The 26421-nt window shown below is 47.3% G+C and overlaps 2 protein-coding genes across 10 annotated transcripts in view; both read right to left on the minus strand.

Moving 5' to 3' along the window:
* The window catches only part of DTX3 (deltex E3 ubiquitin ligase 3), a 22071-nt gene extending 20194 nt beyond the window's left edge, over window positions 1-1877 (minus strand). For 3 of the 6 annotated variants that reach the window (XM_044443252.1, XM_044443249.1, XM_044443247.1), the window contains exon 1: window positions 1623-1877. The gene's annotated coding sequence lies outside the window, so the exon portion shown is untranslated. Of the gene's footprint in view, window positions 1-1166; window positions 1256-1527 lie in introns of those variants that run through there. The other 3 variants (XM_044443248.1, XM_044443251.1, XM_044443250.1) reach the window with 3 other exon arrangements.
* Window positions 1878-4525: 2648 nt separating this feature from the next.
* The window catches only part of PIP4K2C (phosphatidylinositol-5-phosphate 4-kinase type 2 gamma), a 36457-nt gene continuing 14561 nt past the window's right edge, over window positions 4526-26421 (minus strand). For all 4 annotated transcript variants that reach the window (XM_044443140.1, XM_044443144.1, XM_044443141.1 and 1 more), the window contains 6 exons: window positions 23489-23635; window positions 18196-18234; window positions 17034-17147; window positions 9779-10034; window positions 8144-8247; window positions 4526-6716 (listed from right to left, as the gene is read on the minus strand). In XM_044443140.1, coding sequence (XP_044299075.1) covers window positions 6636-6716; window positions 8144-8247; window positions 9779-10034; window positions 17034-17147; window positions 18196-18234; window positions 23489-23635 — 741 coding nt within the window. In that variant the 3' untranslated portion in view covers window positions 4526-6635. The remainder of the gene's footprint in view (window positions 6717-8143; window positions 8248-9778; window positions 10035-17033; window positions 17148-18195; window positions 18235-23488; window positions 23636-26421) is intronic.

Consider the following 26421-nt stretch of genomic DNA (forward strand, 5'->3'; position numbering starts at 1 on the left):
GACATTCTGAGATCTATAGTCCAATGCATCTGGAGGGCATCTGGTTAGAGAAGATAATTTTCCATCAACAAACATGGCACAGCCCATGAATGCAAAGGACTTAAAGCTCAGATGCAATTTTTCTTCCTGTTACTGGAGATAACAGGGAGTTTCAGAAGGCACTGTCTTTCTCATGATATGCTGTGCTGCTTTAAAGAAATAGCACACACACATACCCCCTCTTTTCTTGTCACAATGCCATTAAGTGTCCTGCCTGCCAGCTAATCTGCACATTTTTTATCTATGTGACCTTGGGCAAGGCTGGGCCTTTCCTTTTGAACAGGCCTCACCTGTGCAATAAAGATAGCAAGGCCTAGCTAGCCCACTGTGACAGAAGAAGGCACATAAACATGGAAAGGGGAGGGGAAGAGAGATGCAATTGTGGGGGAGGCACCCTTTCAAGACTACTCCCTCTCCTTCAGATTGGGGTGGGGGGGGAGTGGGGAGGGGACGGTTTTGAAGCTAGCCAGTTCACTAATTCAGGATTGTTTTCTCCCTGCAAGACCACCCTGGGGCAAAAGCTCTTGGCCCCATCGGATTAGCAGACCTATTCACTAGGGGCTATTTATCTAAGACGAGGCTCGAGGCTCCGTAGCCTTTACTGCCTCGACATAACAACTACAAATAGGGAACAAAGGAGGAAGGTAGGTGGGGGCTTGGAAAATAAAGCTTTATTCAGGGCTTCGACCCTCCATTCTTTCTCCACACGCTCCTAACCTGGGTCACAGCTATTCCCTTGTAATCTCCCCACACCCACCAAGGCATGCGCCTCCCCATTTCTCAGAGTTCCTTCCCTTTAACCCCACCACCCTCAGGCCCCTAAATCATCGTAAGACCCGCAACAGTGCCTGGCGGAAATATTCTTCTGCCCTCCCTTGGTAGTATATATGAGGGAAAAGATGGGATGTTAAGTATTATCCTGACCTGACCCAGTTATACCCCAGATCAACACCTCCTCCTGGACGGGGTGGGGGTGGGGGTGGGGGGAGAAAGCCTCTGCCTGCCTGCTCGCCCCCGCGGTTCTCCGAGGTCTGACAGATAGATGAATAGGATACAGCGTTACGTAAAGTGCCCCCGATTTTTATGAGTGCGCGCCCCTAAAAAAATGGAGAAGGTATCATTCTTACCTACCAACATTCCCCTGTCCATACAAGTGATCATAAACCGCCCCCCATCGAAACACACACGATCCTTTAGGCAACACCCCTGCTGCAAAGCCAGCTGACAACACACAATGAAGAGACGCGACTGCAGCTGCTGCTGCTGCTGCTGCTTTGACTAGCGGCTGCCTGGATATGCAGATGGAGTCCGATCAATGCGCCATATTTTATTTTTATTATTATTACTACTATTTAAAAACAACAACAACGAGAATGAGAGAAAAAGAATGAGAGCGAGTGCTCTCCTAACAAGTCAAAGCTAGACGGCGCCGGCTGGAGAAAAGCCCCGCATCCCTCGCCTCGACCGCACACAAGATGCAAGACCTACCCAGGCTCGTGATGCAAAGCCATCCCGATCTTGCAATTAGGTCGTGTGCGTGCGTGCGTATGTCCCCCTGAAATCCCCGCAAGGATGGCACCCACCATAGCGGAACATGCGAGGCTGGCAGGAACACTCCATCCATCGAAGCTGCTGCCTGCTGCCGCCGCCGCTGCGTACAAAGGCGACGCTGCAAGAGGAAAGATGGGGGCGGACAGTGCGGGAGGAGGAGGAGGCGAGCAGGGGAGCGGGACAATGAGGATCGCGAGGCTGAGGATGGCGCCGAGGAGAGGCCACCTTTGGCGCGACCGGAGAAGCGTGCCGCTCTGCCTCCTCCTCCTCGAGGCTGCGATGATCACTGCCGCCGCCGCCGCCTCCCTCCCCGCCAAGCAGCCATCGCCGGGCGCGTCACGTGGGGCCGCTTGTTGCTGGCATGATGGTCATAGCCATAGCAACAACTCGACGTGCTCGCGAAAGAGAGCCCGCCCTGGCCGCCTGCGCGCGGAGGAAGGTTGTGGGCGACCGCGCGGGGAAGGGAAGGGAAGGGAAGGGAAGCAGTCGGCGCCTCGCATTTCCCTCCTCGCCCGGGAGGCTCCGCCGAGGTGGGACCGGCATCCGCCCAGATACGGGGAACGGGGCGGCTCAGTCCTCGGGAGCAAGTCCCAGATGGCGTGAAGACTTGTGCCTAAGTCCGAGACGGACGTGAAGGCTCGCTGGCCTTTCCTGGAAGGACTTCACCTCCCAGCGGATCCGTAGTTTTCTTGAGGGATGTGCTTGAATTAGCAGTGTAGCGATAAATGTTGAAGTGCTGGCGCTCTTCATGGCAGTCCCTCCCCCCGCTCCCCCAAAAAGGAAATAGAAATGCAGGCAGCTGTGTTGTTTCATATCAAGAAAGCAGTGTGAGTTTTCATCAGCTAGGAGCGGGGCTTTTGTAAAGCGAATGGGTCTTAATTGCCCAGTTAAGAGCAAGCCGCTGTACAATACCAAGGGATGTTCATGACTTTAGATTGTTGCTATAAAAATCCATATTCTCCTGATCCCCTACCGTAAGGATTACAGCCAACTCAGAATGAACTGGGAAGCCTGAAAGTGGTGGTAGAGCAGTTGATGACATCAAAGTTCCTACCCATCAAATGGCCCTGTCAGCCCTGGTTCCACTACACCACTGTTAATAAGACTAATGCAAATTGCAGTCTTGTGCACACTTACTTTAGAGTAAGCCCTATGGAACTCAGTAAGCCTACCAACATTCATAGAAGAGTGGTGAAAAGCCATCTACCTCTCTGTGCCAAATTCAAGAGCTGACCTCCCCCACCCCCAAAGTTGCATTCCTATGCATGCTTAGTTGAGAGCAAGTTTCACCAAATACAGTTGGAACTATTTCCATTAAAAGGAAAGGCATGTAGCCCCGACCTATGCAGGTTTGCTCAGAAGTAAATCTCATTGTAATAAATGCAGTTTACCCCAAGTGCACATAAATTGTAGCCTTAAAAGCATCCCAAACTCTTCACATGCATTATCTCCATAATCTTTGCATCTACCCAATAATGCAAGAATAGCCAGAAGGTAAATTGGGATCTACTAGAAAATCACTGGGTAATCTACAATTAATCAGGAAGGTTATCCAAATCCCAATAGCTCAACAATGGTAATTGTAAAGTCTAGATCAGATTGCTATAATCCCCAGTTGGCAGGAATTTAGTTGCATGTTTTTATTTGTGCATGCAGGTCATCTGAGCTCATGGGATTCAGCAGGTAAATGCCTGTGCCAAGCCACCATTTTGCATCTCAGGGTTCTAGTGGAACACAAGGTGATACTTGCCTTTGCCTGCATATAGGAAAGTTAGTGTTATCCCCATATTGCAGAAGGGAAAAGAGGTATAGGCCCATACCAGCTTGTGCTAGGCCAGCTGGCAAGTTTGTAAAGAGAGCCAAGATTTGAGTCCAAAGATTTCTTGGCTTACAATCTTAGCTACTATACCAGCTCTCATGCTTACAGTACTAATTTGCTGAATGGCTAACTACTGGTTGCACTGAACATTAAGGAACCAGGACAAGGACATGTATGGGTACAATTCTACTCCAACTGATTTAGGCGTGCCTAACTCCACAGAAGATCAGGCTGCACAGGCCTGTTTTGAGTGAGCAGCATTCCTAATATTCTGTGGAAGTGTAGCATTTAGAAAGATAACATTTTGCAAAGGCTTCCAAGACAACATATTTAGCTGACAGTTAAAAGCACTCACTATCCCAGAGAGCTCTGGCTATAGGGTGGTACAGAAGTGAAATAAAATAACAACCTCCAGACATGTTACGGGCTCAGTTGATTAAACTGTTTGGCATTTTGAACACAAACAAAGTGTGTGCACGTGTTTAATCTACATTACCAACTGCAGTAGACAAGTGCTGGTAGTCATTCTGGACTTATCTGTACAAAATTACAGAGTATGACAACACTCAGTGGAGCTCCATTTGGGAAAAGGTGAGCTGGCTCTCAAGGGCAGAGATTTTCAATGGCAAAGAGGCGGGTGTGGCGACAGGGATAATTCTATACTGCAGCCAGGGTCAGACGCAGTGTGCCCTGGGATGGTGCTCTGGCCCTCATGTCTGACTTGTGGGTCTCCCATAGTTGCTTGGCCACTGTGTGGAGTTCTTTTTGAAATTACTGGTTAAATTGAATAGCACCAGCATGTTCTTGGGGCAGTGCAGAAGTGCAGTTCTGAGCCTTGTGTCCTCCCGATGCGGTGACTACAACTGCCATTCTTTGCTGGCTGGGGATGACTGGAGTTGTAGTCTAACACATCTGAAGGGCACCAGACTGTTCTAAAAGGCATAAAAATGTTGTGGCTCACAGGCACCCCTTCTGATACGAGGGCACTGCTTTTAGTCCTAAGAGCAATTCACAAGCTTGGAGAGTCTCCTGTCCTTGAAAGTCTTGGGATCGTTCAGCCATGCCAGTTGAATCCAACTGCAGAAGTTCAGGCAGACATTTTGCATGCAGACAAACTTCTGGTTCAATAATTTATTTCTATTGATACAAGAATAAACTGGAAATACACAACATCTTAGACAATTAAGGAACACTGAAGGTGGCTGGAGGAGTGTGGCATCAGGACACAAGCACAGTTCCATGGCACAGGCTTTATTGCATCAAGAAGAGGAATGGCATCCATCCCAACACCACTCGTGGGACAGAGGGGAGGTGATCAACGGAAGGGCATGATGCTGCAGCCCCTGCATTCCAGACTGGAGCAGTCATGTGGGACAGCTATGCAGGGCGGAGACATGGGCAGACCCTGCCGCGAGCCTTTCCTCTTATCTGGAGAATGCTACCTGGGCAAACGAGGTCAGTGTACCAAGCCAGTAAATGGCCTGCAATTACTTTGCTCATTCAGTTCCTTTTGCCTGTACTCCTCAATACACTCAGTATGTTTGGGGTGTGTGTGTCTCCAAGTAGTGTTGTTCTGCGGAAACAGTGGATACTGTTGCAGAGGGGAGTCCTCTTTAAGACACCTCTGGCTCCTGAACTTATAACTGCTTCCCCCAGAGAGCTCCTCCAAGGAGCCATTGAGGGGCAGTCTGATTTTGCTCATAATAAACTGGTTTGTTACTTCAGTATATCACAAATGGAAGGAAACAGGAACTGTCTAAAGAAGGGCAGGGGAGGGCAACTTGTAAGCCACATGGAGGGGCACAATTCTAGTCAGCTTTCACCGCTGGCTACTCTAGCCAGGGCTGAGAGAAGTGACAGACCAAACATCTGAAGGGTCACAACTTGCCCACCCCTGAACTAAAGCACCTTATGTACACATGCACACCCATCTGAAAACATCTCAGCCTTGGGCACAGCATTCCCACATTATCTTGTTCCCAAAAGTTAACACTAACATTGCTGTCCCTGGTCCGAATCCCACCTAAACATGGGACAGGGCTTTCCAGCTCAGCATTTTCCAGCAGCTTTGGAATTGGATACTATCCTTTGGTGGGGCCAAGCCTACGTCATGGAAAGATGCTGCCTTACTATGACATAGACCTGCTCAATCCTGCCAGTTGCCCAGTGGAGTTAGGGGAGCTGGGCACAGTTTGCCAGGGTGAGAATAATCCAGTTTCTCTCCCACCCCCATCTCTCTGTCTACCAAGAGAGTCCCAGGAAGCCTCAGGGATCGGGGGGAAGTGCAACCCTCATCCCTACAAGCAGCCTCAAGGAAGCTCACAGCCACTGTGCTGGTTCCTAGGCTCCGTCTGAGGAGGGAGTGAAGAACACCAGAGAGCAATCAAAAGCCTGGGGCCCTGCAAGGGTTCTTTCACAGGGAGCAGGCAACAAGGCTAGAAGCCCCTAAAAGGAGAGGCTTCCAGGAACCGGAGTGCAGTGCTGGGCTCTACACATGCTCCTTTCGCAGGGAGGGTTGGTTTCTCACTACTGAGAAGGAGCTAGAGGGGGCCAAACTGCCCACACGGACTGGAGCACAGTGGGAGCTTCTAGCATGGTCTAAGGGAGTGAGATAAAGAAACAGCACAAGGAGCTTGGAGGCCCACGGGTAGTACCACTGGAGAGCACAGGACAGAGTAATATATATACTATCAGTCATCCTCAAAGAAAAATGATTGTGTAAATGAGGAAGATTCCACTCTACCCCCTTCTTCCAAGGCACAAGACTAAATTCTTATTGCATATTATTCTCTCTCAGGATAAAAATACCATTTAACCCTCTACCCAGAGTCACCAACTGGTGTTCTGCTGGTACAGATTAAGGGACAGGAGAGACCAATGCTGGGATTAATCTTCCAAGCCAGCTTGTTTTTCCCTGTTCCAACTCCCAGCAGGGAGCTGGAGAAGTTGCCTCCGAAAGGAGTTCTCAAACGGCTTCTTTGGTACTCTGGACTGTTGCTCATCCCAACAGAAGGACGAAGTTAAGGCACTTGATTCAGCAGCAACCCCCCCCAGACCAGCCACAACACGGCTCATCTGATGCAAACCCAACTCTCCTGCCTACCCAAACAGCAGGGGGTAAACCATCCCTCTTACCGAGAACTGGAGGCGGGGCGAGGGAGAACTACAAGGGGGCAGGAAAGACAGTGATCGGAAGCTGTGGCCACCAAGACGGACTGCACAACTGCTAAGCAAATATATTAGTGACAAAGTCCAGAAAGCGCTTGGCATACTGTTCCGGATGCACCGTGGAGATCTCTGCACCAGCCTGCAGGGGGAGACAAAGTGTCAAGAAGAACCACACATAGCAACCTTCATCATTGTCCCACACAGCACCTTGGGCCTAGGGGCTAAATCCTGCCCACCTCAGGCCCAGAGTGGTCCTCTGGAGTGCCCCAGATGGCCATGTCTCCTTTCCCACATTGTCAGGGGGTTCTCACTCTCCACACCCCGCCTATCTTCTGAGTTTCTGTTCTTAACCTATGTGCAGTTTTCTCCCCACTTTAAAAGATCAAAATGCCTCTCCTACGGCTCAGTTGTAGCCAATAAGAACTTGAAGCTAAAATAGGCTAGCATTTGGGGTAGCCCCACCTGCCACCTCGACTTGCCCTCCCTCAAGAGCTTTTCCAAAACAGAATTTGGCCTTCAAGCGCAACAAGGTTCCCAACCCCAGCCTTAAGATCATGACAGGATTTGCAGTCTTGTTGCCCAAGAAAAGAGCGGAAAGCTCAAGACTGGCGAGAGGGAACAGCTCCTACCTATCGGAAGGGTTATGTCTTCTTTATTCCAATGTGATTATTTAATCAGCTCAGGCAGGACCGCCCTGGGACTGTCCACCCAAGGCCCATTCAACTGTACCAACCACTGTTCCCAGTGACTCCCCCACACTCTGTACATGCATGGTAAAAGGAGATGAGGTTGTCAGAAATGAACAGCAGCAGCCACCATCAACAGCAGAAGTAGAGGACATGGAAGGAGGAAGACAGAGACCCGTTCACACCTAATACGATCCCATGGCACTGTGTTACCAAATGTTGGTTGTGTGAATTTGATTGCATTAACAAACCATGGTTTGTGAAGCACTTACAACCAGGAAAGAGAACATGCGGTTTGTTGTTGGGTTGCATTCGCTAGGTTGGTTAAATGATGAGTTGTTATGTGCAAACTCGAAACTGGACTACAGAGTGGTCCAAAAACCTAGCCATTTCCGATGAGATGTGCCTGATTTTCCAAATTCCCACTTTTAAGAGGGAGCTAAAAAACATCTCTTCCAACAGCCCTTCCCAGATTAGTTCTCATGTCAGTTTTATTTAATATACTGTATCAGTCAATGCTACTCATTGTTGGTTTAAATTTTTGTAAACCACCCAGAGCCTATAGAAATGGGGTGGTATATAAATATTAAGATAAATAAATTTAAATAAATATTGCAGCACCACACAGCCATTTGGGATACAGGGCAGAGACAGCAAAAGGGGAAGAGAAACCACCCAGGGATTGAGAAAACAACTACAATTTGATGGTCTGTTAGACAAACCCTAGTTAGGGCAACAACCTATGGTTTAAATAAACCATGAGTTAGTGTTATCTGAGAACAAAGCCAGAGGCCAGCTACAAGCCAAATAATGAGAAACAGAGGCCCCTTTCAAGCATTCCTAGGCTGCTGTAATAAATAAAGATGCAGGGCAGACTCACCCCATGTTTGACTGTCTTAGCTGCATGGGCAGCCTTCTTCTTGGCATCATACTGTGTGAGGACGTCAATGAGACCCATGAAATAAACCTCCTTTTGGGGACTATCTGGAAACATTAAAAGAGGGTCAGCAAACCTCCTGCACTGGGTCATACACCCCTGTATTATATACATCCATAGCCTGGAAAAGCCCAAATGTCAACATGTTTTACCCCAGCCTTCCTTAATCTGATATTCTCCAGATGTTTTAGACTACAATTGTAGTCTTGTATTGTATTGTACCCTTGGCCAAGATGGCTGGAAGTCCAAAACCTTCCAGGTGGAGAGGGCTGCTTTACTTTAAGTTTCCAGGCACATGAAACCATATTATTCTGAATAAAAGGGGCAAAAAATTGGATTTTTTTAAAATGTAACACACCAAGGTAGTTCACACAAAATGGATAATACCAAATGACTGACTCAAGAGTGGGAACCCAGCCAAATGCAAGAGGACATCTGCTCCTACCCCACTCTCCGCTCTGAGCAATAGCTTATCTGAAACAAGAGGATCACTTCCTGACCCTAAATTTAGGAAACAATTCAGGGCTGATTGATTAATTCGTGCAATCATGTTCTCCATGTTCAAACTCAAAGCAGCCTGCATTTTAAAGATGAAGAAAGTGGAAGCAGCACCCAGAAATTAGATGGAGGCAGTAAATTCCAGAATCCTGGCTGTCAAACTCTCTCTCAGAAGCTGACTGCCTGTCTCTGATCAGGTTATACCCAGGACGATACATATTGTGCTCCACCCTCTTTTCAATCATCCACATTTTGCACAAAGAGAGACCCAGTTCTGCGATCAAAGTGTGCACATTAAGCAGATGTACATATTTGCTTATTTTGTGCAGCGTGTTTGGCTTTTAGAAGCCAGATTTAAGACAGCTGTGAAAGGAGGATTCAGAGGGCTGAGACTGATTAGCATCACAGTATTTGGGGTATCTTAAGAGCCTGGGTTGTAGAAGCCAGAATGTTGATTCGGTATTTCCCATGGACAACACATGAAAGGTCTTTCCTGAAGGCCTTATTTAAACTGCACTGACATCCAGATTCTATAGAAATTGGGCCATTTAACTTCTGTGCATACCCCTCACTGGCTATTTTGACGTGTGGCTATCTTCAGATTGCAAAATTCTGCACCAGAAGCTGGATTACTTACTCATGCTGCAACAAATGCACACAAACAATAGTCTAGCCAAGTCCTGCTTTTGATTTCAGAGCTTGACTTCCCCAGGTAAGAGTCCACACCACCCACAATTGGCCTCTGGAACAGGCATTAGGCCAAACTGTTGGACCTGGGTGAAAATATGGCCAAGGGCACAACACAGTCAAAGGGGGGAAGCAACTCGGTGACCCCAACTAAAGACAAAGTCCTCTTGGTGAAAACAAGACATCTTGTGGGATGTTCAAGAGGAATGTACTTATTATGGTGTAAGCTTTCATGAGCCAGATCCTATTATATAGTGCTCCACAGAAGCGTATGCCATAATAAACATCTCAGCCTTTATGTTGCTGTAAGGCTCTTGGCTTTGCTACAAGAGGCCAACATGGCTCCCAATCTGAAAGTTCTCTTGGTGAAGGTCTCCTCTTCTCCAGACTTACTTTCAGCACTCTTGGTGGCATAGACATCAATGTAAGGCTCAAAGTCGCCAGGCCCCAGGGGCTTGTGGGAGTTGAGATAGCTGCCAATGCCCTCGGGAGAGGTTCCATAGGAGCCTACCAAGGGCAGAGCCCCCGATTCACCCTCTCCATCCTCCTCTTCCTCTTTCACATCTTCCTCTTCTTCCTGCTCTGCTCGCTGCACATCGTGGATCCCCAGTAGCAAGCTGTAGTCCATAATCTTGAGTTGCACTAGGAACTGAGGATATGAAGGTCAGTTGCCAGAAAATGCCATGGATTTATTACTTATTTATTCTAAGTGGAGCCCACAGACACACACACAAATGTAAGTTACATAGCCCTGTTGGCTGGGAATTATGGGAGTTGCTGACAAATGTGGAGGGCATCAGGCCAGGGAAAATTATCCTACCCACTTTAGATCTTTTGCACTAAGCTTAACTTCTGAATTGTTAGAATGCTCGTTATTCGTTAACATCCCCAAAACTTACCTAATGGACAGTAGAGGTGGGGCACAGGACTAATTTCAGAGATAAACAGCTCTGATCATTAGTCTTCTGTGAACTCACAGGAGGGCCATCAATAGCCAGAAGAGGCTCCTTGACTGGAAGCAATGCATGGTTGGATCCAGACTTTGTCCTAATTACAGCAGACCCATGGAAACGAGATTCAATGTGACTCATATAAGAGCCATTGATTTCCAAGGGGCTACTCTTAAGGATGGCTGTTCAGATCCAACCTTTTGCTAACCCATGTCTATCAGGATGTATCTAAAATTGGATTTATTCCATTCATTCATTCATTAGTTACAGACCAGGAAAAATTGGATTTATATAAAATTGAAATTTCAGGGAAAACCTACATGTTCTAATCTTTAATTGGATAAAACATGAATATCTAAAACATGAATATCTAGGTGATCACAGTAAGTGGCCTAAAATAGCATCCACACAGAATTTCCAACTCTGGAGATTTCTAGATAGTTTCAAGTTTATAAGAGCAGTACAATTATATTTCTGCAAGAATGCCTCAAAACTAGGGACAACTAATTACTTTGTTCAGAGGATTTCAGAGGATTCAAGGGTAAGCTGTAGTGAGCCTTAGCTAAAGAAAGCCTTATTAGTATAGCACAGTTCAGTTCATCCTGAAAATAAACTTGAGAGGCAGGTCAAGTTGGGTTAATGATTTGCCCAAGACTTCAGAAAGCTTTATGGCTGAGTAGGACTCTGGATTTGAACCCAGCCCTATCCAGAGCCAATGTACTACCCACTCCAGCAACCTTCTGAGAGCCACTGTGGGGTAATGGCCACCATGTTGCGCAGGGACTCTGGAGACTTGGGTTCTAGTCCCCACCCAGCCATGAATTTCACTAGGTGACTCTGGGCCAGTTGCTGACTCTCAGCCTAACCCACCTCACAGGAATGTTGAGGAAGAGGATCGTGTAAGCCACCTTCGGTCTCTTGCAAGTGGGAAGAGGCAGGATTATAACCCTGGTAAATAAATACTGCTCTCCCCTCCGAGGTCAGAGCCAAGGCCTGTTTCCTAGCTTTGCATGAGAGCATCCTCCAGTCCGGGAGGAACCAAATGAAGTCCAAGCTCTGGACTGCGATATGGCTGTATTCCACACATTGCACAGAATGGAGGGGTAGGCTTGGGTGGCTGACAGATTGACTTCAGACTGTAGCTTTCAGTGGTGAGCCTCTTTCATCCTGGGGGCTGAACTCCATTTTGGAAAAGCTCTTGGGGACTACAGTCCAGTGGTGGGTGGGGTCGAGGGCAATAGGGGTGGAGTAAAAAAAATCAGCATCTTTTAATGTATAGCTGGTAGCTAAGGTTTAGTCGAAGTATTTCAACCTTTTAATTTGGGGGGAAGGGGGAACTGCACAGAACTAACTACCAGGGAACTAACTACCAAAGCCTCATTGGTCAGGAAAGGGGACACAGACATCTGGAGAATCCTAGAGTGCAGGATCTGGCCCCGAGACTAGAGATCTTATACCTCTGTAGAAGGCAATGTGTGAGAGTGCGTGCATGTGTGAGGGAGATTTCTTTTAATGCTCCCTTATGCAGAGACACATAACATAAACCTCCCTTCATGAGATAAACCAGCACACCAGAGGGGAAAGTTTTGGCACAGGCCTTTCCCCGATAAGCTTGTTTACTGTATTAAGAAGCAGCTTTTTAGCTTAATGAGGATGCATTCAAAAATATGTCAGCACATTAACATCTCTTGCATCTGTAGTGGAAGAATGCAGAAATTCCTCCACCTCATTCTGCATGATGGAAGAGCATTAGAATCAGGGTCACCTTCCTCATCTCAAAGTTTCCCACTCGTTAGAAATCTTTTGTTCTATGGCAGGCCCTCCAGAAGCTCTGTACTACATCTCCCATCAAACCTGAATATTCTGGTGGGGGCTGATGGGAGCTAGAATTCAGAACACCTGGAGGGCCCCAGGTGATCCATTTAATTAGACACCAAGTCTTCAAAACGCAGGTTGACCATCCTGCAGATTGGCGTCTGGTCAGAGGAGGCTCAAGGATTCTGCATGGACCAGCTGCTGGCTGAACACACCAACCAAAGGGAAGATGCTCCTCACCTCCAAGGAAGCCACATCCAGGGATAACTAAGCAGCATCAAATCACTTGTTGTGCAGAAGTTCCTCCAGTGATTGCAACACCAGGAACCAGTTTTACCCTGGACTCATCAAGAATCAATAAAGGCAGTTTTCTAGCCTTTTGAAGGGACTCTGAAGGTGGTGCCTGTTGGGTGGGGAGAGAAGAACCCCTCTCTTGGCAAGCCACCCCTATGATTAATTGCCTTGGTTGCTCAAAGCTGTGCACCTCACTCCTAACTGGCAGGCACCCAAGATTTAACTCCCAGGCATGGGTCCCTGTTTCAGCTCCACTGGCTTGACTAAGAACCTTTAGTACTCAAGCCTTTTCCGCTCTGCTGTGAGGTCTGGGCAATTCGCCACAACCCCTCCAAGTCTTGCAAACTGTGCACTGGCACCTTGGCAGCTGCGAGCACCACGTGGCAGCGGATAGCGAGAGGCAGGGATGCAGCGCTCAAATCAGCCTGAGGCCAGAAATGGAGCTTACAATGCCGTCTGGCTTTGCTTCAGGAGCCGAGGTCTGTGTTCACAGGAACACTCGCTTCATACATGCAAATATGGAAAGTGTTCTCATTCTTGCCAAGAGAAAGGTTAACATTTGGAAGGAAAAGGAACTCCTGTCCACAGGAAAGTACATACACAAACCATGATGCAATATTTTGCATTTATGTAGTGCAGGTGTACGGAATCTGTGGCTGTTCAGATGTTGCCAGATTCCGACTTCCATCAGCCCCAGCCAGCAGGGGTCTGACGAGAACTGTGGTCCAAATTCTTGAAGGCCAGAGGCTGTCCCCCCATGAATAGCTTTTTGCAGTGTTCAAGCGCTTCATGTCTTTATGCCACTCATCCCCACAGCACTGCCCAAAGTTGGGTCAGCATTATCCCTATTTTGCAGGTATGGCACTGAGGCTGTGAAACCTGGATGGCCTTAGAGAAGCCCCTGAGTTCCTATCTTGGACTTTGAACTAGGAACTTCCTAACTCAAGGCTCACTTTCAGCCAAGGCGCAACAACAACTCTTGTGCTACAGTCCTTAGAATTAGGCTGGGTAGCCTATATCCCCTCCTCCTGTAATTGTGACGTTCATTCACTAACCAACCACGGAGCAAACTCTCCCTCTCTCTCTGATTCCAGCCTAGCCCACCTCACAAGTTGTTCTCAGGATAAAGTCATGAACGAAAAAATGCCACCCCAAGCTTCTTGAAAGGGAAGGATGGGAATTTTTTAAAGAATAAAACATAATATTCCTGAAATCCTTGTTCACGCAGAAGTTAAAAAAGCAGTGCTCTGCTCCACTCCCCCGCTTCCTTCTCTGCATCAACCACAGAAAGAAAGTGTATTTATGAATTAACATAAACATTCTTAATATTTTATGCTGTACATTTCAAGTGTTTAAAGTATCTCATATATATTGTGCTAGTAATTTTTACAACACTGCCACAAGGCTGAAAGTCAGTGCGGTGTAACATGAAGAACGGATGCTGGCTAGGGAGATGTGGATTCGAATCCCCATTCAGCCATGAAGCCCACTGGGTTACTTTGGGACAGACACAAATATCTCTCAATAAAAAGAGCGGCAAGGGGGAAAGAAGTACCATGAATACCACCCTGAAGAAAAAAGGAGAACATAAATAAAAAATAACCAGGCTATTAGACAATAAAGAGAAGCTGTTATTACCAGCAGCTGCAAATGGGAGAATAGCAAATGCAGCCATTCCCAACCTGATGCCCTCCAGATGCGCTGGATGACAGCTCCTATCAAGCCCCCAGCACATCTGGAGCTGATTGGGAAAGGTTGACTTCGTGAGCGTTTGTGGCTGAAGATTTAAGAAGGCTCAGGAAGCTTCTACTGCAGCCTTTCCCAGCCTGGAGTACTCCAGATAGTTTGGGCTATGACTTCCAGTGTTTCTGGCTGAACTTCAGAGGAGCTGAAGTTTATAACAATAGGAAGATGCCAAGTTGGGGAAGGTTGCTCTCTGTTTGCTCTTTTCTCTAGAAAGCAGGAGAATTCTGGGCTATGCTCATTTTTGTGGAAGACAATGGTGAGGAAAAGGAAAGAGAGCAAGAACATGTATTTGTGTATGAAAGAAAACTGCACAGTAAAGAACCAAGGCATGCTCTCCAACCAACCCTTGCAGAAGACCCCAGTGCCATTTCATTCACAAGGACTGCAGCCTAAGCAGATCCTTCTGCACAAATAGCTAGTGGCAGTGCATACAGGAGCAGAATTTCAGACAGGATTTTCTGCACAGGAAAGTTGGGTGCGATGAAGGGAACTCGCTTTCTAGCATTTCCCCAGTCTGAGTCGGCAGCAGTACTGAAATTTGTGCAAAAAGGTGGGGGAAGGGAGCCACAAGCCATCCTGGAATGTTTGGGGAGGATTCAGCTGATGGAGGCAGAAGGCTGCATGGCATACCGGGCAAGCAATTAAGCCTGTGAGCATCTGCAGCCACCCCTCCCCCACCATCACATGCTATTAACAGTCATTAAGGCTAATAGGGCGAATCTTGCACTGCAGCAGCATTTTCAATGCTGCAGACTCAGTCCCCGAGGAAATATAATAGCTGATGAGATACCGACTGTGAGCATTTTTTCTAGTCTGGGAAGCCAACCTCAGTTTGCATTTTGTTACAGCAAATGGGGTGGGGTGCCATCTGCCACGCAGAAGCCTCCAGCTCAGACAGGTATTTGAATCTCAGGTTTATTGCATGTTTTTAAGTTTCTACCCTGCAAAGCTCTGGATGCAAATGCTATACAAGCCATGGTAAGAGCCTTGCCGGAAGGCTGAAAAACAGTAAAAAAACAAAACCCAGATTAGGAAAGCATAGAGTGGCTGCCTGAACAGAGAGACTACTTAAACAAAGCAGTTGGTGCAAGTTTTTAAACTACACAGCGTCTTCTGAAAGCAAACTAGCTCACCACTAATTTGAACCCTGATTTAACCACTGGTTCTACCTTTTAAAATTATTGTTCAAAGCACTACTTGTACAATCACACATTTAGAGGTTCCTCTGGTGCTTACTTTTGTAAGTTAAGCAGTGTGTGGTGTTTTAAACTGGGCAAGCAGATAGGCGGATCTTGAATGGTGTGAGCACCAGACAGGAAGCAGTGTACCCAGCTAGCTTCTTTTCTAAGCAGGCCTCCCCACCAAGCTCAGTTTTATAGAGGAAATTGTAGCCAATCTTTCAAACTGTGTACACTGCACATACCCTAAAAGAAGCCCAGTTATCATAGGAGGCAGTCAAAAACAATCTCCATCCTCTTACCCTGAATTGCCTGGCTGATTCAGAAAAAGGAAGGCAGTCTTCAAAAAATCCCAACTAGATTTTAAATGAAAACTCTTCAGAAACAAGAGCACTGCACCGGTCTACAAGTACTTTTAGAGGCCCTTTGCCCTCTGCCAATTTTGCTTCAGGATTTTAGGAGTCTTTGGGAAAAGACTGTTAGCATGAGGAGTGGGGTAGGGAAGGGAACATGGCATTATCCTTCAGCCACTGAATTTCTGGGGTGCTGTGTTTAAGATGAAAAGGGCAATGCTGTTGTGTCCATGGGCCCTTTGCTGATCTGGGGGTTCTGGCAAAAAGTCCAACTTTCTTCGTGGCAAAGCCTGTCCTACAAACACACAAATGGAGATCTGTTTCCAATAGGTCCGCATCCATCAGTCTTTCAGTGGCACCTAACCCTGTCCAGAGACAAACTTTCTCTCTCACTTTCTCAACGGCAACAGCAAAACCCTTCAGCCGTCTGCATGTCTACTATGTAATCCTTCCACATGGGGTTTAAGAAGGCCTGTCCCTTTCTCCTCCAAAGTCACATGCTGGGACTCAAAAGTTGAGCCATATGAACTGCCAGAAGCTCATCTGCCTGGCAAGAATTGCACCACAGCCCAAAATGTCCACCTGTTGAAGGACACTGTGACAGAGAAAGACTAGAAGGAAAACTAATTACTTCAAAGTGCCGGGCCATTAACTGCAAGCAGCGGGAAATAAAGTCAGCAAAACACACCCTGAGGGAGCCTGGGTGGAGAGGATGGCTACCTCAAGGCCCAGGCAATGGGAAGACTGGAAGGAAGCAGAAAGGTAAATCAGAAATTCAGAGAGGGATTGTGGGATTCAAGAGGGGAGGAAGGAGAAGCAGCACTGGTGCCTCTCAGTGTTACTGAGGGAAATAACTCACCCCAGTGCTGCAGCTCACCTGCTCAGCAGTGGGGCTCCCGTTTCCAGAGGGGCAATGCTGGTTCAAGAAGCAGCTGCACCTCTCCAGGGCACCTCACAGCTTCCCAGTGGCACTGGAATAGGGAACACCAGCATAACCTGGGCTCCTGCTCAGAGACGGAGGTGCATGAGGCAGGGGCTTTGGCGGGGCTGCTACAGAATGCACCACGAGAAGACGTGGACTTTCAGTCTTGTCGACAAATGTTTGCACACAGCTCTTAGGAGCTTGGGGAAGAGAGAACCACCCCCTACAATTATTACCGCGTCTTGACCCCAGTGCAGCCATGCCCAGGCGAACACAATCGGCTACAGAATAAGCTCTTCATCAGGAGAGACTGCTCAAAAGATGATCTTGTTCAAAAGCATGGCTGCATAGTTCCTGCAAAAGTCCATGTTTCTGTATTAGGCACAGTACCTCCACATCTCGCTTTAACTTCTCCATGAAGTCTTTCTTAGCATCTTCACTAATGTACACTTTTTGGTTCATATTTAGAAAGTCAATGTCTTTCAGGGTTGGCAGTTCCTTGCCCTAGAAAAGAATACACACATGTTTTGAATGAAAAGGAGGCACGAGAAGTCAAAGGCTTGCCAAATCCAGATTTGGATCACACAAGCAGAGGCATCAAAAGATGACTGGAGAGACAGTCCTTAAAAATCCAAGCTGGATTTCACGCAGACAGTGACTGTACATATCTATAAATTTCTTGTTTTTCTTTTGTAAGCTACCCAAAGAACATGTAAATGCTTGAAACACTAAAGCAAATAACTCCTACTCTCTTCTCACTGTGAGTAGAGTTGAAGTGCAGAAAGAAAAGCACATCACTTTGGAGAGCAGTACTCAGCCCCTCCTAAACATTCTGCCCAAGAGATCACCACAGCCTTAAAAGATTCTCAAGAATCTTCATGGTCCAGTACTGTATTTTTTCCTGTGCTTTCCCTGAATCATAGCACAGCATACAGAGTTATGCTGATGATATTGTATTTCTGTGCTCTTTTTAAGGAGTCGATACCAAGTCAGACTACAGGTGCACCTAGTCTACTGCTGTCCACTCCGACAAGCAGAAGCTCTTAAGCAGGAAATCTTTCCCATTCCTGGCCTTCTGATTTGTTGAACTGGAGATGCCAGGGACTGAATCCTATAATAACCCCCATGGGAAGCAGGGACTCGAATACTGAACTACAGTCCTCCTCCTCTCGGTTTTATGCTTCTGACATCCTACAATTTTGATAAGAACAACCAATTTAATCCTGCAAATCTGTTCTGCAAATCAACATACCTGCATTTGCTGGTATTTTAAGGTTCTCCCCCTCTTCTGCGGCCTATTGTTTGGACAGCTCAAGCCAAGAGCTGGTCTACTCAGCCAAGCACAAGGCCAGGTGGACCTAGAAGGCAGTCTCAGCACAGATGCCTGTCATCATTCTAAAATCAAGACTCAGGTCATGCCAAATAACAGGTTCTATCTTTCTTTGCCTTTCTTTGCCCTACTTTGCCACTCAGAGTCAAGCCATCACCCCAGATGCCACTCCCCATCACCCCAGAGAAAGGACACTCCCCACCCCTCATAATACCCAATTACCTTCTCCTTATCACTGGCTTCACGGGAGACCAGGGACCCCTAAAAAGGCAGGAAGACAACAAGTATGTTGCAGGAAGCAAAGGCTAATGCATAAACATCAACAGAAAACATTTCCAAGGCAAGCCTCAAGGCAGATGTGCCTAAAATGCAGCCCTCCAGAAATAACAATACTGCTTTAGGAACGATACTCTGCAGTTCCTGCTACAGAAGCCTAAATTGCTAGTATATCCCTGGAAATCTAAGAAATGGTGTGAGGACTACTCCTGTTCGCCACCCATGCAGCCCGAGGCATGGCATTTCATACAGAGCTGCTTTCTCGTGCACCTCCCTTTTTTTCCTCACAAGGTTCCAGTTCCGTGTGGGATGTTGGGAACCTTCCGCAAGAGGGGGAAGAATGACTAGGAGAGCTGGGTTCCCTGTATGGCTGGATGATTGGGGAACTCAGGTTTCTGGGGGAATGTTGGTTTGAGCTGACTGAAGGAAGTGCCAGGCCTCTGAAGAGCCCAGGTGAGGTACTTCATGGGGAGAGTGAGTTATAGAAGGGAGCCCACTTCTAAAACATCAGAAAAGAGACCCTACATCATCAAAACAAGAGCACAGTGATTTCCATAAGATTTGCATGTGCTGATGCATACAGATTCAGAAATATTGTTATAAATCAAATAGGAAAACAGTACATCTCACCCAACTGTGAACAGAATCTTGTGATTCATTATTTTTAATGTGGAATTCAGAAGGCCAGTTCTTCCAAAAAAAAAAAAAAAAAACGAGGATGCCAGCAAATAAATAGAGTATGGCCCTTTGCAAAATGAGGACACCAGGTCAATCTATAATGGAAATGAGTATGTGTTTCCACCCCAGAAGACATCCACTGCAGCCCTCCTTACACAAATGTGTTCAAAAAGTCTTCTCAGCTTGTCTGAAACCAAATATTACTACCAAGTGGAGGGAAAATAAGGCTATTTCAAGTAAGTGGTTTCTGGCTGGGAAAACATGTTCAGAGGGAAAAATACCATGACTTATTTTTCCTCCCCACAACCGGCAGGCACAGGTTTCGTGACATTTGAACTGAGTGAGGGTGGGTGGCCAAGGTGGCTTATAAACCACCCTAAAACCCTTGGCTTGTTCAAACGTCATGACAACCCAAAGCCAGTGAGCCACAACAGCTTATTTTCCTTCTGTGATTGTGCAAACCCACCCTACATGAGAGTATCTCAGTGCTGATTTTCTACACCACAAGAGGAAAAAAGTGCTTTTTTATATGTGACAAGCTTGCTTTGATCAGATGAGGAGAGACAGTGACGCCAGCGCTGTTTCCACTGGCAAGCCCACCACACATTCCAGTCAAAAAGCTGCCTGAAGGGACCCCAGCACAAGGGGCGGAATGAGATCCAATTAACAGTGTTGTCTGCCATGGAGTGACATGAGGGCACTGGCTCACATTTACGAGGCTTTTGGCCTCCTTTCCTTCTAGGCAGGCTGAGGGCATGATTGGAAGTGGAAGAGCTGCAGTGTAAGCATCAGTGATGCCACGCTGCATAAGCCTTCGGCTAAGCACATTAATTGCAAGTCCTTACTTATGTTATGCGTATGAAGCAAGCAATGTTTTCCCCCCACTTCATAGAAAGTGGAAAGCAGAGTTTGCCCAAGGGTGTCCAAGGAGTTCTTGATGCAGCCATCAACCACGTAGGTCTTGCCCGTTAAGTCCCCAAAGCTTTACTCCGAGAGTAGCATCATGGGTTTTTAAAAAGAATGTTAAAGTCTTCAGTTGTCAGGATGGGAATTCCTGACTGGTAGCATGCAAAAGGCAGGCACGGTGTAGCAGTTAAGAGTGTGGGTCAGAGACTCAGGAGATCTGGGTTCTAGTCCCCACTCAGCCATAGCATCCACCAGGTGACTTTGGGTCAGTCACAAACTCTTAGCCCAACCTACCTCACAGAGCTGTTGTTGTGAGGATAAGATTGAGAGGAGGAAGAGGGTGATGCAAGCTGCCTTGAGTTCTATGAAAGGAAAACAAGGTGGCCTCTAACAAACAAACAAGAAATAAATAGGCACGAGGTCTACTGTAGTTGGATTGCCTTCACATCAAACCTGGTGCACCTCTTTTTAAAGAAAAAAAAAACTCTGCACAAAGCACCCTTGATATAGCGAGGTCTGAGCATGGCCAGGGCTAGGCCACATCAGCTCAGAAGCTCCCAACTCACCTATTTTTGGCTTCTATTCTCTTGCCCCAGCCTTCTGCCAAGATGCTTCCCAGGCCTCCCTTTGCTCTCCAGCTTCGAAGTTTTTGCTTAATCCCATTTCTTCAGAGCCTTTCCCCTGCTGCACTTCAGCAGGAGTGGGCTGCCACAGGCCAAATCCGGCCCTCTGGGATGCCCAGGTGTTTATGCTCCGTTTCCTCCGATGACCAATCATTCAGGGGCTTCCTGGCTTGTGTGTGGGTTTTCCTCATTCTAAAAGCGCACAGTTCCTTTTGTAAGGCCTAAGCTAAAGTATCCTGTTCCGGCTCTTTGTATTTTGCCCATGCCCTTTTACTCTCTGGCAGGTGAGGATCAGGAAAAAAGCTGTTAATGCAAAGAAGCTAAAATCCCTTGCCTTTGACTCAGTCACACAGCATGGTCTTTCTGCCTGCCCACTGCTCCAGGCCTGAGGCTTTCCAAGTGCAGGTGGTAATTTAAGAATAGGCAGAACACGAACTATGACAAATGCCGCAGCCGTCATGTGCTAGGCTGATGAACAACACATCCAAGTTACTTCAGCGACTGCATCCCTTCATCATACGCACATCAGCTGTGATCCTCCAGCTCAAGCCATGTTTCTACTGTGGCACAATTCCTCCCCCTCCCTTCCCTCTGAAAGCAAACAAGGGTCTCGTTAACTCCGCTATAAAAGATCGATGTAACCTTGCTGTGGGAGAATTGGCTTTGGGACACCTTTAATGAAGCGTAGTCAAGCTGAAGGCAGAGAGAGGTGGACACGATCCATCTCAATTTCCTAGCTTAGTTTTCTTGCATGTGCACGCGTGCGCGCATGCACACACACACAAGTACTGGCCTTGCATTTGCAATTATTCATGGACTGAACAAGTTCCCCAAAGAAAGAGGGGATTTCACTGCAATTTGAGAGGGACAAAACATTTAAAAGACAGACCAAGCTATGAGGAGGGGAACAGAGGATGAAGCCCTCCCAGAGAGGATCTGTACTGCAGACTTAAAACCTGCTGAACTATCAGCCAGAGCTGACGGGCAACCATTCTTCTGTAGGGTGCGGCCACCCAAGGAGGGCAGTTCAGAGCTCTGAAATTCCAGCACAACAACAGGAACCATTCAGCAAGCCAGCCGAAGTCGCTCCCACGCTGCCGAGAGAGGAAGGGTGGCCTCCTCTGATGCCTGTAGTCTTCAAACCCGGACTTGGAAGCACTGCTCAGGAGATACGGCCCAGCCAAAGACATTTTAATTGGCTCGCTGAAGAGGGCTGCAGCAAGCTCAAGGGGGCCCTCAGCCTGGCACAGACCAAGCATCATATCTGACCGCAAAAGCTACACGTCTGGGGTGCAGGGCGGGAACAAAGCATTCTTGCCTGGGAAACAGAGCTATTTGTTACTATGCATAGTTTACAAAGGGACAGCAGAAGACATGGTGGTTTAGGGAAAAGAAATATAAGCAAGAGACAGTCCTTCTTCCAAGGAGCGTATTATCTATGTCTAGGGCACGATCTTATGCATGCTTAGACAAAAAAAAGTTCCACAACTGGGAATTCTGGGAGTTGTAAGACTTATTTTCTTTTTAAACAATTCTCTGAATTGCGCTGCTAGACATTAAGGCTGAGTAGGCAGGAAGGGGGAAGGGTACCCAAATGTAAGCAGATATGGTCACGCACACCCACAGGCTGCCTTCTGATAATCAGGGGACTTCCTTCCAATTATATTTATTTTAAGATTTATATGCCACTCACTAGGAGTCTTCTAGGCAGCTTTCCAAGTAGACATGTAAAGAATTATAGTGTCAGGTTCGATTGTAGGTGGGAGATACGAACTAAGGACTTCAACTAGCAGAGGGGAACCTGTGGCCCTCAAGATGTTGATGGACGTCATCTCCCATCAATACAGCCAGCATGGCCAACAGGCAGGATGATGGGAGCTGGAGCCCAACAACAACCAGAAAGGCCATGAAATCCCCACCCCTGGGTTAAGCCAGAAGCTTCACGGAAGAGGCGAGTTGAGAGCTGGGTGGAAGCTGGGAGGATGTTCAAGTGGCAACAAAAGCTTGCGGTCACTCCAAAGAGAGCAGGGAGCTTCATCCAGATCAATGCCGGAGCAGTGCCCATCATTTAATTTTCTTCTTTAATACCAATTTTCAGGCAACCAGGGAAGTTACTTTACCGGTGCCAGAGAGCAAACTCAAGTTCCCTCAATCCAGACTAGCGGCTTGCTAACAGAAGTGGTCGCTGCCTGTCTGCCAGCCCTGCTCGTGTGGACAGAGAAGCAGCAGGGTCCTGCAGGTGATAAGAAGTGTGTGCGCACCCCATCCTCAAAGGCAGGGCTGGTGCCTCCCACCATGCAAGCGGTGCCTGCCCCTTTCCTGCCACCAGAGACCATTAAACAGATATGCAGGGACTGGACCGGGGACCTCGTGCATGCAAAGCTGTGCTTTGCTGCCGAACAATGCCTTCCGGGCACTGCTCATCATACAGCAGGTAGGAGTGGCATTACAGTATTACCACTTCATGTGACAGGAGGACTTTGGGCACCAGGCAGTTTCAACAACCTTGGAGTGCACCTTCTATAGCAATTATCATTTGTAGGCCTCCAAAGAAAGTAGTATCTGCACAGGGGTGAGGGCTCTAGGGCCAGTGGGCTAAGCACAGCCTCTGCAGGCACCCAAGCTGGCTCACCTAGAGCACCAATCCAGCCCTCCGAGGCGCCCCAGAGGGCCCCGCCCCTTTCCTACCTGGTCAGGTAGTGGTGTCCCACTTTTTGCACATTTTCTCCCCCATTTTAAAGGGTCAAAATGCCTCCCCTGAGACTCATACTGGCAGTATGAGCGTCATGCTGAAATATGCTGGCATTGGAGAAGGAGGATCTTCTGTATTTTAGCCCCACCTGCTTTGCACCTGTGTCTGTCCACCACCCCGCCCTGCCCTAGACCTTCTCTGATACTGACTTTGGTTCTTAGGCTAAAACGAGGTTGATGCCCCTAATCTGCACAGCTGCACGGGCAAGCGTGCTGCAAGAGACTGACTAAGGGGACCAGAGCCTCGGCACATGCCGTGCCTGTCCTCCAACATCTTTTACCTTCAGGTCGTACTTCCTGTGCACTGTTAGCCTGTGGCTGAACATGTTCCTCATGACCAGCATGTAGCTCTCCTCGTTGTCAACGCTGAGCCGGTACATCCCGAGGAACTGGGGCAAGAGGGTACTTCCATGGCACTTCACAATGTACTGGAAGGAGACAGAGAGAGTTAGGAAGGACTGCTTGCCCATTCTTCTCAAGCCCAGCATGGAGGGCTGGATCACATGCATGGTAGTGAGAGGACATCAGAAAATCTGTGATGGCAGATCTTGAAAAGGAAACCAGAGCTTGGGGCAGGAGCCCACTTCCAAAACCACAACTTTCCTGCCTCTCAGATAAAGAATAACTTGTTAAAGGCAAGATCCAGAAGCATTCCATAAGTTTCCCAAATGGAATCTGGATTAATGTCAGCGTAGGTTTTTAAAACCATCTTTCAAGGCCACACAGTTGCAAAGAAAATCTGGGCACCTGAAGCAGGACAGGGCCAGTAAAGGCTTTGCACTGGATCAGCCATGAGATAGCAGTGCCCTGCTCAGCTAACTCAGAGAGTCAGTGCCCTCTCTGATGACGATGACTATTCCTTATTATTACCTCCTGGTGCTAAAACTTCCAGATAAAGCTCCCTCTTTCTTCACCTTCATCCTTGCTCCTGATCATAAAACTGGTGCCTTTTTCGAGCAACAAAGTACACCCAAGCCCAGCATAAAAGCCACTCCAGATCTTCCATCGCATGACTTCAGATGGACTGGCACGCCCCCTAGTGGGAAGTGGTGAACCTGCAGGCACTGTTTCTATGTGTAGTGCAGCCTTCTCCAGGCAGGTGCCATTCAGAAATGTTGGATTACAACACATGCTGGCTGGGAGGTATGGGAGTGGCATTTCCCTACATCCAGAGAGCACCAGCTTGCAGAAGGCTAATCTAGTGCCCCATGTATAATTTATTTCCAGCTTTGCCCTATTAAGGAGTGCCATGATGTTCTTCACTTTTCCTGCCTGTCTTACAAGGCTCTTCCTCATGCTGATCAGAACACAGTCCAAAGAAGCCGTGGTTTTTTATGTTTACAGGAAGGAGAGCAAACACAGATCATTTGTCCCAGAATGCCCTGCTGCAGCCTAAAAGCCTATTTTGTAGTCAGCATGGTCTTACCTAATTAAATGTGTTTAACACTGAAGGAAATGACAACCCACTCCAGTATCTTTGCCATGAAAACCCCATGGACAGTACCAAAAGGCAAAAAGATATGACGCTGGAAGATGAGCCCCTCAGGTCGGAAGGTGTCCAATATGCTACTGGGGAGAGCGGAGGGCTAGTACTAGTAGCGCCAGAAAGAATGAAGCGACCGGGTCAAAGCCAAAAGGACACTCAGTTGCAGATGTATCTGGTGGTGAAAGGAGAGTCCAATGCTCCAAAGATCTATACTCCATAGGAACCTGGAATGTAAGATCCATGAATCAAGGAAAGCTGGATGTGGTCAAACGAGATGACAAGACTGAACATCGACATCTTAGGAATCAGTGAACTAAAATGGACAGGAATGGGTGAATTTAATTCAGATGACCATCAGGTATACTACTGCAAGCAAGAATCCCTCAGAAGAAATGGAGTAACCTTCATAGTCAATAAAAGAGTAGGAAAAGCAGTACTGGGATACAATCTCCAAAATGACAGAATGATCTCAGTTCGAATCCAAGGCAAACCATTCAACATCACAATAGTCCAAGTCTATGCCCCAACCACTGGTGCTGAAGAGGCTGAAGTCGACCGGTTCTATGAAGGCATACAACACCTTCTAGAATTAACACTAAAAAATGGTGTCCTTATCATCATGGGGGATTGGAATGCTAAAGCAGGAAGCCAAAAGATAACTGGAATAACAGGCAAGTTTGGCCTTGGAGTACAAAATGAAGCAGGGCACAGGCTGGTAGAATTTTGTCAAGAGAATACGATGGTCATAGCAAACACTCTTTTCCAGCAACCCAGAAGACGACTCTACACATGGACATCACCAGACGGTCAACACAGAAATCAGATTGACTATGTGCTCTGCAGCCACAGATGGAGAAGCTCTATACAGTCAGTAAAAACTAGACCAGGAGCTGACTTGTGGCTCAGATCATGAGCTTCTGGTTGCAAAATTTAGGCTTACATTGAAGAAAGTAGGGAAAAGCACTAGGCCATTCAGGTATGACCTAAACCATATCTCTGAGGAATATACAGTAGAGGTGACAAATAGAGTTAAGGAATTAGATCTGATAGACAGAGTGCCTGAAGAACTATGGACGGAGCTTCGCAACATTGTACAAGAGGCAGCAACTAAAACCATCCCAAAGAAAAAGAAATGCAAGAAAGCAAAATGGCTGTCTGAGGAAGCTTTAAAAATAGCTGAGGAAAGAAGGGAAGCAAAAGGCAAGGGATAAAAGGAAAGATACACCCAACTGAATGCAGAATTCCAGAGAATAGCTAGAAGAGATAAGAATGCCTTCTGAAATGAACAGTGCAAAGAAATAGAAGAAACAATAGAATAGGGAGGAGCAGAGATCTCTTCTAGAAAATTGGAGATATGAAGGGAATGTTTCATGCAAAGATGGGCATGATAAAGGACCAAAATGGCAGGGACCTAACAGAGGCAGACGAGATTAAGAAGAGATGGCAAGATTACACAGAGGAACTATACAAGAAAGAGCTTAACGTCCCTGATAACCACAATGGGGTGTCACTGACCTCAAGTTAGACATCCTGGAATGTGAAGGCAAATGGGCCTTAGGAAGTCTGAGCAACAACAAAGCTAGTGGAGGCAACAGTATTCCAGCTGAGCTATTCAAAATCTTAAAAGACGATGCAGTGGTTAGATGGAGTCACTGAAGCAGTTGGTGTGAGCTCGAGTGAACTCCGGGGGAAGGTGGGGGACAGGAAGGCCTGGAGGAATGTTGTCCA

This window comes from Varanus komodoensis, unplaced genomic scaffold (genome assembly GCF_004798865.1).
Source record: "Varanus komodoensis strain SLA01 unplaced genomic scaffold, ASM479886v1 scaffold41, whole genome shotgun sequence".
Taxonomy (NCBI): Eukaryota; Metazoa; Chordata; class Lepidosauria; order Squamata; family Varanidae; genus Varanus; species Varanus komodoensis.